Consider the following 11,817-nt stretch of genomic DNA (forward strand, 5'->3'; position numbering starts at 1 on the left):
TAGCCTCACAAAGTGGAAAAAGTCAAGGGGTCTGAATACTTTCCAAAGGCACTGTATGTATGTGTCACTGTGTAGAGTGAAGGTAAATCTTGAGTTTGTCCCCTTCTGGTTGCACACGTGACCATATTGGTAGAAATGAGGTGAAACTGATTTAAGTTTCCCTGCATTAAAGTCCCCGGCCACTAGGAGCGCCACCTCTGAATGAGCGTTTTCTTGTTTGCTTATGGCCTTTTTAATACAGCTCAGATCGGTCTGCGGTGGTATATAGACGGCTACGAAAAAATATAGATGAACTCTCTTGGTAAATAGTGTGGTCTACAGCTGATCATGAGGTATTCTAACGGAGGAGAGAAGAACCTCGAGACTTCCTTTAATATTAGAGATCACACACCAGCTGCTGCTAACAGAGACACACCCCTCCCCCCTTAAGCTCCCCCGACGTTGTGGTTCTGTCCGGCCGACACGCAGAAAGGGAAGCTTTGTGTAGTTTTGAAGATATGTTGTCTTGTTTCTTCCCAGGGTGGTGGGAGGCTTCGAGGCTCTGACAGCCATGGAGAACATAGAGGCTGATCCTAAAACCGATAAACCCAAGGTACACGCACACACACACACCAGGGTTTCCGTTAGGAAAAATGTGGCGTGGTGTATTTAACCAGCAGCGTTTTAAATTGACTGGACATTTTGAGAAATGTACAGGACCCATATGCATTGGGTGGATATGAAATAACATGAGAATATAGTAATTCTACTTAACAGTCGAGGAAGCAGTGATTCTTACCCACTTTGAGGATGTTAAGTTTACTTTTCATCAGCCAACGAGACGAGTAACGAACGGCAAAAATCACTAGCCAATGTCAATCTACTGTCTGCCAGAGTAGAAAAGTGAACCTATTCTATTGGTCAGCTTGTTGAGAAAGAAATGGCCTATTCCAAAACAGACTCTGGGACAGTTGTGAGATGCTAGATCCCTAATTCATACAACCAGCAGGACTAGGCTAATTAAAAAAAATAAAATAAAGTTAAGTGTCTAATGAAACAGATCAGAACGTTTAGCTTACAATGTTGCTCAACAATGTATTCACGTAAGCGCAGCAATGCGCGGTAGGCGATGCGTAAATGTGAGATCCATAGTGTAATTAACGGGAGAACACTGTCAACAGCATGTACACTGTACACCTGCAAGTGTAACGCATTCCACTAAATTATGCAAATTCACAGACTGATAAGCACGATCAGTCAAATGTATTTCCGTCAATGGATATGCTAAAAATAATTATTTTTCTTCTCTCGGACAATGGGCCAGCGGCAATCTTATTTATCGTCTTTTCTATCTTTTTTTATTTTTTATTATCGGCTAAAAGCCAGCTATTACCGGCTAACGGAAACTGACACACACACACACACACACACTGTATGGAGCAGAGAAGTACAATCAATATCCCTCGTTTTATCTCCTTCCTCCTGTCTGCTGTTGTGATCCCCTGTTCACACCTGTTACCTGTCACTCACTTAAGTAGAAACAGACTCCCAGAATTCAGTTGTAACTTATCTAGAAGTGACTGAAGACACCAGCGACCACTAACCCAGCGAGGGCTTAAACTGTACTTTCTCTTCTCTTTCTCCAGTCTGAGATCAAGCTGCTGAGTGCCACTGTGTTCGTGGACCCGTATGAAGAGGCAGATGCCCAGGTTGGTTTGTGTGTTTGGTCTATGAATTACAGTAATGTGTTGTCAGTTAGCTGCCTGACGCTTTTCAACTGTTGTCAGTTAGCTGCCTGACGCGTTTCAACTGTTGTCAGTTAGCTGCCTGACGCGTTTCAGCTGTTGTCAGTTAGCTGCCTGACGCGTTTCAGCTGTTGTCAGTTAGCTGCCCGACGCGTTTCAACTGTTGTCAGTTAGCTGCCCGACGCGTTTCAACTGTTGTCAGTTAGCTGCCCGACGCGTTTCAACTGTTGTCAGTTAGCTGCCCGACGCGTTTCAACTGTTGTCAGTTAGCTGCCCGACGCGTTTCAACTGTTGTCAGTTAGCTGCCCGACGCGTTTCAACTGTTGTCAGTTAGCTGCCCGACGCGTTCCAACTGTTGTCAGTTAGCTGCCCGACGCGTTCCAACTGTTGTCAGTTAGCTGCCCGACGCGTTTCAACTGTTGTCAGTTAGCTGCCTGACGCGTTTCAACTGTTGTCAGTTAGCTGCCCGACGCGTTTCAACTGTTGTCAGTTAGCTGCCCGACGCGTTTCAACTGTTGTCAGTTAGCTGCCCGACGCGTTTCAACTGTTGTCAGTTAGCTGCCCGACGCGTTTCAACTGTTGTCAGTTAGCTGCCCGACGCGTTTCAACTGTTGTCAGTTAGCTGCCCGACGCGTTTCAACTGTTGTCAGTTAGCTGCCCGACGCGTTTCAACTGTTGTCAGTTAGCTGCCCGACGCGTTTCAACTGTTGTCAGTTAGCTGCCCGACGCGTTTCAACTGTTGTCAGTTAGCTGCCCGACGCGTTTCAACTGTTGTCAGTTAGCTGCCTGACGCGTTTCAGCTGTTGTCAGTTAGCTGCCTGACGCGTTTCAGCTGTTGTCAGTTAGCTGCCCGACGCGTTTCAGCTGTTGTCAGTTAGCTGCCCGACGCGTTTCAACTGTTGTCAGTTAGCTGCCCGACGCGTTTCAACTGTTGTCAGTTAGCTGCCCGACGCGTTTCAACTGTTGTCAGTTAGCTGCCCGACGCGTTTCAACTGTTGTCAGTTAGCTGCCCGACGCGTTTCAACTGTTGTCAGTTAGCTGCCTGACGCGTTTCAACTAAACATACAATCAGGAGACCTGAGTTTCTGATGAGCACTGAGATTGGAAAATGCACTACCGTCTGGTGTTTGTGTGTGTAGATTGCAGCGGAGCGTCAGAAGGAGTTGGAGAAGCAGGAGGAGGATCGAGCTCAGACCAGTTTGTCTCAGAGGAAGACTAAAGCAGATCAGGCTCCCAAGACCTTCAAGGCTGGCATAGGGAAATACATCAACCCTGTGACCTCTACCACCACGTGAGGCTACACGCACACCAGACACGCACACCGCACACCAGACACGCACACCGCACACCACACACACACACCACACACACCATTAACCCCTTCCTGTGTGTGTGTAGGAAACGTCCAGCAGTAGAGGACAGCGGACCGTCCACCAGCGGAGCCAAGAAGGCCAAAGGAAAGACTGGCTTTGGAGACTTCAGCTCCTGGTAACTCCGTGGACACGCAGCCCCGTGGACACGCAGCCCCGTGGACACGCAGCCCCGTGGACACGCAGCCCCGTGGACGCCTTCTGTGTCCCACCACTACTTTAGACCAGAGCCCTATGGCACCCTATTCCCTATATAGTGAGTGCTCTACTTTAGACCAAAGCCTATGGCACCCTGTTCCCTATATAGTGCACTACTTTAGACCAGAGCCTATGGCACCCTGTTCCCTATATAGTGCACTACTTTAGACCAGAGCCTATGGCACCCTTTTCCAGAAATAGTGCACTACTTTTGACTAGGGTCCATAGGACACTATGTAGTTATGGTCAAATATATAGGAACCAGGCTTTGGTCAAAAGTTGTGGTCTATGTAGGGAATAGACTTCCATTCTGGATGTACCCCCTGATACCCTGGTATATTACCCCCCTGCCACTACCAGTCACCCCCTGATACCCTATTACCCCCTGCTACTACCAGTTACCCCCTGCTACTACCAGTCACCCCCTGATAACCTATTACCCTCCCTGCTACTACCAGTCACCCCCTGATACCCTATTACCCCCTGCCACTACCAGTCACCTCATGATACCCTGGTATATTACCCCCCTGCTACTACCAGTCACCCCTGATACCCTGGTATATTACCCCCCTGCCACTACCAGTCACCCCCTGATACCCTATTACCCTCCCTGCTACTACCAGTTACCCCCTGCCACTACCAGTCACCCCCTGATACCCTATTACCCCCTGCTACTACCAGTTACCCCCTGCTACTACCAGTCACCCCTGATACCCTATTACCCCCTGCTACTACCAGTCACCCCCTGATACCCTATTACCCCCTGCTACTACCAGTCACCCCCTGATACCTTATTACCCCCTGCTACTACCAGTTACCCCTGCTACTACCAGTCACCCCCTGCTACTACCAGTCACCCCCTGATACCCTGGTATATTACCCCCTGCTACTACCACTCACCCCCTGATACCCTATTACCCCCTGCTACTACCAGTCACCCCCTGATACCCTATTACCCCCCTGCTACTACCAGTCACCCCCTGATACCCTATTACCCCCTGCTACTTCCAGTTACCCCCTGCTACTACCAGTCACCCCCTGATACCCTATTACCCCCTGATACCCTATTACCCCCTGATACCCTATTACCCCCTGCTACTACCAGTTACCCCCTGCTACTACCAGTTACCCCCTGATACCCTATTACCCCCTGCTACTACCAGTCACCCCCTGATACCCTATTACCCCCTGCTACTACCAGTTACCCCCTGCTACTACCAGTTACCCCCTGATACCCTATTACCCCCTGCTACTACCAGTTACCCCCTGATACCCTATTACCCCCTGCTACTACCAGTTACCCCCTGATACCCTATTACCCCCTGCTACTACCAGTCACCCCCTGATACCCTATTACCCCCTGCTACTACCAGTTACCCCCTGATACCCTATTACCCCCTGCTACTACCAGTTACCCCCTGATACCCTATTACCCCCTGCTACTACCAGTCACCCCCTGATACCCTATTACCCCCTGCTACTACCAGTCACCCCCTGATACCCTATTACCCCCTGCTACTACCAGTTACCCCCTGATACCCTATTACCCCCTGCTACTACCAGTTACCCCCTGATACCCTATTACCCCCCTGCTACTACCAGTCACCCCCTGATACCCTATTACCCCCTGCTACTACCAGTCACCCCCTGATACCCTATTACCCCCTGCTACTACCAGTCACCCCCTGATACCCTATTACCCCCTGCTACTACCAGTCACCCCCTGATACCCTATTACCCCCTGCTACTACCAGTCACCCCCTGATACCCTATTACCCCCTGCTATTACCAGTCACCCCCGATACCCTATTACCCCCTGCTACTACCAGTCACCCCCTGATACCCTATTACCCCCTGCTACTACCAGTCACCCCCTGATACCCTATTACCCCCTGCTACTACCAGTCACCCCCTGATACCCTATTACCCCCTGCTACTACCAGTCACCCCCTGATACCCTATTACCCCCTGCTACTACCAGTCACCCCCGATACCCTATTACCCCCTGCTACTACCAGTTACCCCCTGATACCCTATTACCCCCTGCTACTACCAGTCACCCCCTGATACCCTATTACCCCCTGCTACTACCAGTCACCCCCTGATACCCTATTACCCCCTGCTACTACCAGTCACCCCCTGATACCCTATTACCCCCTGCTACTACCAGTCACCCCCTGATACCCTATTACCCCCTGCTACTACCAGTCACCCCCTGATACCCTATTACCCCCTGCTACTACCAGTCACCCCCTGATACCCTATTACCCCCTGCTATTACCAGTCACCCCCGATACCCTATTACCCCCTGCTACTACCAGTCACCCCCTGATACCCTATTACCCCCTGCTACTACCAGTCACCCCCTGATACCCTATTACCCCCTGCTACTACCAGTCACCCCCTGATACCCTATTACCCCCTGCTACTACCAGTCACCCCCTGATACCCTATTACCCCCTGCTACTACCAGTCACCCCCGATACCCTATTACCCCCTGCTACTACCAGTTACCCCCTGATACCCTATTACCCCCTGCTACTACCAGTCACCCCCTGCCATTCGCCTCATGGACATTTTATTTTTATTTTCTGAGTCATGTGAATTATATAGAATGTTGTCTTTCTAATGATGCATTTATTTTATTTTTTATTTGTGTTTTAATAAATTCAAGTTTTTCCAGTATTTTTATTAACGCTTCACAATTTGCACATTTTCATATCTCTCATTGGTTTCTTGTGAGGCCGAGCCCTGCTGTGTTTCAAATGGCACCCTATCCCCTATATAGTGCACTACTTTAGATAGGGCACTATGGCACCCAGCAGGCCCGTAGGGCAGGGGTCAGCAAAAGTGTGTATATATATATATATATATCATTCATTCATTCATTCATTCATTGCTGGATAGAAAAACATCAAGAAAGACTAAGATGGAAAAGTGTTTAATTTCAGAAATCTGATTCCCACAAATAAAATGTAATGATGTGTGATCGTGTGTCAATCAAATAAAGGTGTGACATTATTAGAAAATACCAGTCCATTTTGGGGCTTTTAGTTGTGGTCAATTTACAGTGTTCAAATTATAATTATGGTTCTGGCCACGCTGACAAAAATCAGCCCGAGGCTGAATCTAGTTGGGGCCATGTGAGACCGTTTGTTCTGCTGTGACGCTAGACGCCAACCCCCCCCCCCCCCCCCCCCCTGATTGTCGGTCAGACGGTACAGACAGCATTACTGAATAGCCTTAGTCTGGAGACGACCAAGTGGAGGCTGAGAGCTCTTCTCACAACATGCTGCTGAAGCTTGGAAGGACTTGTATTTGGTTATGAATTAATACGGTACTAAGCTAACCAATAGGGGGGGGGGGGGGGTACTAAGCTAACCTATGTGTGGTGTGGTACTAAGCTAACCTATAGGGGGGGGGGGGTACTAAGCTAACCTATAGGTGGTGTGGTGGGGGGGGTACTAAGCTAACCTATAGGGGGGGGTACTAAGCTAACCTATAGGTGGTGTGGTGTGGTACTAAGCTAACCTATAGGTGGTGTGGTGTGGTACTAAGCTAACCTATAGGTGGTGTGGTGTGGTGTGGTACTAAGTTAACCTATAGGGGGGGGGGGGGGGGGGGTACTAAGCTAACCTATAGGTGGTGGGGAGGGGGGGTACTAAGCTAACCTATAGGGGGGGGTACTAAGCTAACCTATAGGTGGTGTGGTGTGGTACTAAGCTAACCTATAGGTGGTGTGGTGTGGTGTGGTACTAAGCTAACCTATAGGTGGTGTGGTGTGGTGTGGTACTAAGCTAACCTATAGGTGGTGTGGTGGGGAGGGGGGGGGCACTAAGCTAACCTATAGGTGGTGTGGTGGGGAGGGGGGGGGGGTACTAAGCTAACCTATAGGGGGGGGGGGGGGGGGGGTACTAAGCTAACCTATAGGTGGTGTGGTACTAAGCTAACCTATAGGGGGGGGGGGGGGGGGGGTACTAAGCTAACCTATAGGTGGTGTGGTGTGGTACTAAGCTAACCTATAGGTGGTGTGGTGTGGTACTAAGCTAACCTATAGGTGGTGGAGGGGGGGGGGGGGTACTAAGCTAACCTGTGGGGGGGGGGGGTACTAAGCTAACCTATAGGTGGTGTGGTGTGGTACTAAGCTAACCTATAGGTGGTGTGGGGGGGGGGAGGGGGGGGGGGGTACTAAGCTAACCTGTGGGGGGGGGGGGTACTAAGCTAGCCTATAGGTGGTGTGGGGGGGAGGGGGGGGGGGTACTAAGCTAACCTATAGGTGGTGTGGTGTGGTACTAAGCTAACCTATAGGTGGGGAGGGGGGGGGGTACTAAGCTAACCTGTGGGGGGGAGGGGGGGTACTAAGCTAACCAATAGGTGGTGTGGTGGGGAGGGGGGGGTACTAAGCTAACCTATAGGTGGGGAGGGGGGGGGGGGGTACTAAGCTAACCTATAGGTGGTGTGGTGTAGTACTAAGCTAACCTATAGGTTGTGTGGTGTGGTACTAAGCTAACCTATAGGTGGTGTGGGGAGAGGTGGGGGTACTAAGCTAACCTGTGGGGGGGAGGGGGGGGTACTAAGCTAACCTATAGGTGGTGTGGTGTGGTACTAAGCTAACGTATAGGTGGTGTGGTGGGGGGGTACTAAGCTAACCTATAGGTGGTGGGGAGGGGGGGGTACTAAGCTAACCTATAGGTGGTGTGGTGGGGGGGGGGGGGTACTAAGCTAACCTATAGGTGGTGTGGTGTGGTACTAAGCTAACCTATAGGTGGTGTGGAGGGGGGGTACTAAGCTAACCTATAGGTGGTGGGGAGGGGGGGTACTAAGCTAACCTATAGGTGATGTGGGGGGAGGGGGGGGGGGGGGGGGGGGTACTAAGCTAACCTATAGGTGGTGTGGTGTGGTACTAAGCTAACCTATAGGTGGTGTGGAGGGGGGGTACTAAGCTAACCTATAGGTGGTGGGGAGGGGGGGTACTAAGCTAACCTATAGGTGATGTGGGGGGAGGGGGGGGGGGTACTAAGCTAACCTGTGGGGGGGAGGGGGGGTACTAAGCTAACCTATAGGTGATGTGGGGGGGAGGGGTGGGGGTACTAAGCTAACCTGTGGGGGGGAGGGGGGGTACTATGCTAACCTATAGCTGGTGTGGTGGGGGGGGTACTAATGTGGAGGCTATATACAGGGTATTACGGTACAGAGTCTATGTGGAGGCTATATACAGGGTATTACGGTACAGAGTCTATGTGGAGGCTATATACAGGGTATTACGGTACAGAGTCAATGTGGAGGCCATATACAGGGTGTACCGGTACAGAGTCAATGTGGAGACTATATACAGGGGGTACCGATACAGAGTCAATGTGGAGACTATATACAGGGGGTACAGAGTCAATGTGGAGACTATATACAGGGGTACAGAGTCAATGTGGAGGCTATATACAGGGGGTACAGAGTCAATGTGGAGGCTATATACAGGGTGTTATGGTACAGAGTCTATATGGAGGCTATATACAGGGTATTACGGTGCAGAGTCAATGTGGAGGCTATATACAGGGTATTACGGTGCAGAGTCAATGTGGAGGCTATATACAGGGTATTACGGTACAGAGTCTATGTGGAGGCTATATACAGGGTATTACGGTACAGAGTCAATGTGGAGGCCATATACAGGGTGTACCGGTACAGAGTCAATGTGGAGACTATATACAGGGGGTACCGATACAGAGTCAATGTGGAGACTATATACAGGGGGTACAGAGTCAATGTGGAGACTATATACAGGGGGTACAGAGTCAATGTGGAGGCTATATACAGGGGGTACAGAGTCAATGTGGAGGCTATATACAGGGGGTACAGAGTCAATGTGGAGACTATATACAGGGGGTACAGAGTCAATGTGGAGGCTATATACAGGGGGTACAGAGTCAATGTGGAGACTATATACAGGGGGTACAGAGTCAATGTGGAGGCTATATACAGGGCGTACCGGTACAGAGTCAATGTGTAGGCTATATACAGGGGGTACCTGTACAGAGTCAATGTGGAGGCTATATACAGGGTATTACGGTACAGAGTCAATGTGGAGGCTATATACAGGGCGTACCGGTACAGAGTCAATGTGGAGGCTATATACAGGGGGTACTAGTACAGAGTCAATGTGGAGGCTATATACAGGGGGTACCAGTACAGAGTCAATGTGGAGACTATATACAGGGTATTACGGTACAGAGTCAATGTGGAGGCTATATACAGGGGGTACCGGTACAGAGTCAATGTGGAGGCTACAGTGCCTTGCGAAAGTATTCGGCCCCCTTGAACTTTGCGACCTTTTGCCACATTTCAGGCTTCAAACATAAAGATATAAAACTGTATTTTTTTGTGAAGAATCAACAACAAGTGAGACACAATCATGAAGTGGAACGACATTTATTGGATATTTCAAACTTTTTTAACAAATCAAAAACGGAAAAATTGGTCGTGCAAAATTATCCAGCCCCTTTACTTTCAGTGCAGCAAACTCTCTCCAGAAGTTCAGTGAGGATCTCTGAATGATCCAATGTTGACCTAAATGACTAATGATGATAAATACAATCCACCTGTGTGTAATCAAGTCTCCGTATAAATACACCTGCACTGTGATAGTCTCAGAGGTCCGTTAAAAGCGCAAAGAGCATCATGAAGAACAAGGAACACACCAGGCAGGTCCGAGATACTGTTGTGAAGAAGTTTAAAGCCGGATTTGGATGCAAAAATATTTCCCAAGCTTTAAACATCCCAAGGAGCACTGTGCAAGCAATAATATTGAAATGGAAGGAGTATCAGACCACTGCAAATCTACCAAGACCTGGCCGTCCCTCTAAACTTTCAGCTCATACAAGGAGAAGACTGATCAGAGATGCAGCCAAGAGGCCCATGATCACTCTGGATGAACTGCAGAGATCTACAGCTGAGGTGGGAGACTCTGTCCATAGGACAACAATCAGTCGTATATTGCACAAATCTGGCTTTTATGGAAGAGTGGCAAGAAAGCCATTTCTTAAAGATATCCATAAAACGTGTTGTTTAAAGTTTGCCACAAGCCACCTGGGAGACACACCAAACATGTGGAAGAAGGTGCTCTGGTCAGATGAAACCAAAATTGAACTTTTTGGCAACAATGCAAAACGTTATGTTTGGCGTAAAAGCAACACAGCTGAACACACCATCCCCACTGTCAAACATGGTGGTGGCAGCATCATGGTTTGGGCCTGCTTTTCTTCAGCAGGGACAGGGAAGATGGTTAAAATTGATGGGAAGATGGATGGAGCCAAATACAGGACCATTCTGGAAGAAAACCTGATGGAGTCTGCAAAAGACCTGAGACTGGGACGGAGATTTGTCTTCCAACAAGACAATGATCCAAAACATAAAGCAAAATCTACAATGGAATGGTTCAAAAATAAACATATCCAGGTGTTAGAATGGCCAAGTCAAAGTCCAGACCTGAATCCAATCGAGAATCTGTGGAAAGACCTGAAAACTGCTGTTCACAAATGCTCTCCATCCAACCTCACTGAGCTCGAGCTGTTTTGCAAGGAGGAATGGGAAAACATTTCAGTCTCTCGATGTGCAAAACTGATAGAGACATACCCCAAGCGACTTACAGCTGTAATCGCAGCAAAAGGTGGCGCTACAAAGTATTAACTTAAGGGGGCTGAATAATTTTGCACGCCCAATTTTTCAGTTTTTGATTTGTTAAAAAAGTTTGAAATATCCAATAAATGTCGTTCCACTTCATGATTGTGTCCCACTTGTTGTTGATTCTTCACAAAAAAAATACAGTTTTATATCTTTATGTTTGAAGCCTGAAATGTGGCAAAAGGTCGCAAAGTTCAAGGGGGCCGAATACTTTCGCAAGGCACTGTATATACAGTGGGTACTGGTACAGAGTCAATGTGGAGGCTATATACAGGGGGTACCGGTACAGAGTCAATGTGGAGGACATATACAGGGGGTACCGGTACAGAGTCAATGTGGAGGCTATATATAGGGGGTACCAGTACAGAGTCAATGTGGAGGCTATATACAGGGGGTTCTGGTACAGAGTCAATGTGGAGGCTATATACAGGGGGTACCGGTACAGAGTCAATGTGGAGGCTATATACAGGGGGTACCGGTACAGAGTCAATGTGGAGGCTATATACAGGGGGTTCTGGTACAGAGTCAATGTGGAGGCTATATACAGGGGGTACAGAGTCAATGTGGAGGCTATATACAGGGGGTACCTGTACATAGTCAATGTGGAGGCTATATACAGGGGGTACCGGTACAGAGTCAATGTGGAGGCTATATACAGGGGGTACCGGTACAGAGTCAATGTGGAGGCTATATACAGGGTATTACGGTACAGAGTCAATGTGGAGGCTATATACAGGGCGTACCGGTACAGAGTCAATGTGGAGGCTATATACAGGGGGTACCGGTACAAAGTCAATGTGGAGGCTATATACAGGGGGTACCGGTACAGAGTCAATGTGGAGGCTATATAT

At 49.0% G+C, this 11,817-nt stretch overlaps 1 protein-coding gene across 3 annotated transcripts in view; it reads left to right on the plus strand.

The window, feature by feature from the left end:
- The window catches only part of ppil2 (peptidylprolyl isomerase (cyclophilin)-like 2), a 34,772-nt gene extending 28,451 nt beyond the window's left edge, over window positions 1-6,321 (plus strand). For all 3 annotated transcript variants that reach the window (XM_036936551.1, XM_036936553.1, XM_036936552.1), the window contains exons 17-20: window positions 520-592; window positions 1,626-1,688; window positions 2,864-3,015; window positions 3,123-6,321. In XM_036936551.1, the coding sequence (XP_036792446.1) occupies window positions 520-592; window positions 1,626-1,688; window positions 2,864-3,015; window positions 3,123-3,216 (382 nt within the window). In that variant the 3' untranslated portion in view covers window positions 3,217-6,321. The remainder of the gene's footprint in view (window positions 1-519; window positions 593-1,625; window positions 1,689-2,863; window positions 3,016-3,122) is intronic.
- The last annotated feature ends 5,496 nt before the right edge of the window (window positions 6,322-11,817 follow it).

The sequence above is a fragment of the Oncorhynchus mykiss genome, chromosome 11 (genome assembly GCF_013265735.2).
Source record: "Oncorhynchus mykiss isolate Arlee chromosome 11, USDA_OmykA_1.1, whole genome shotgun sequence".
Classification (NCBI taxonomy): domain Eukaryota; kingdom Metazoa; phylum Chordata; class Actinopteri; order Salmoniformes; family Salmonidae; genus Oncorhynchus; species Oncorhynchus mykiss.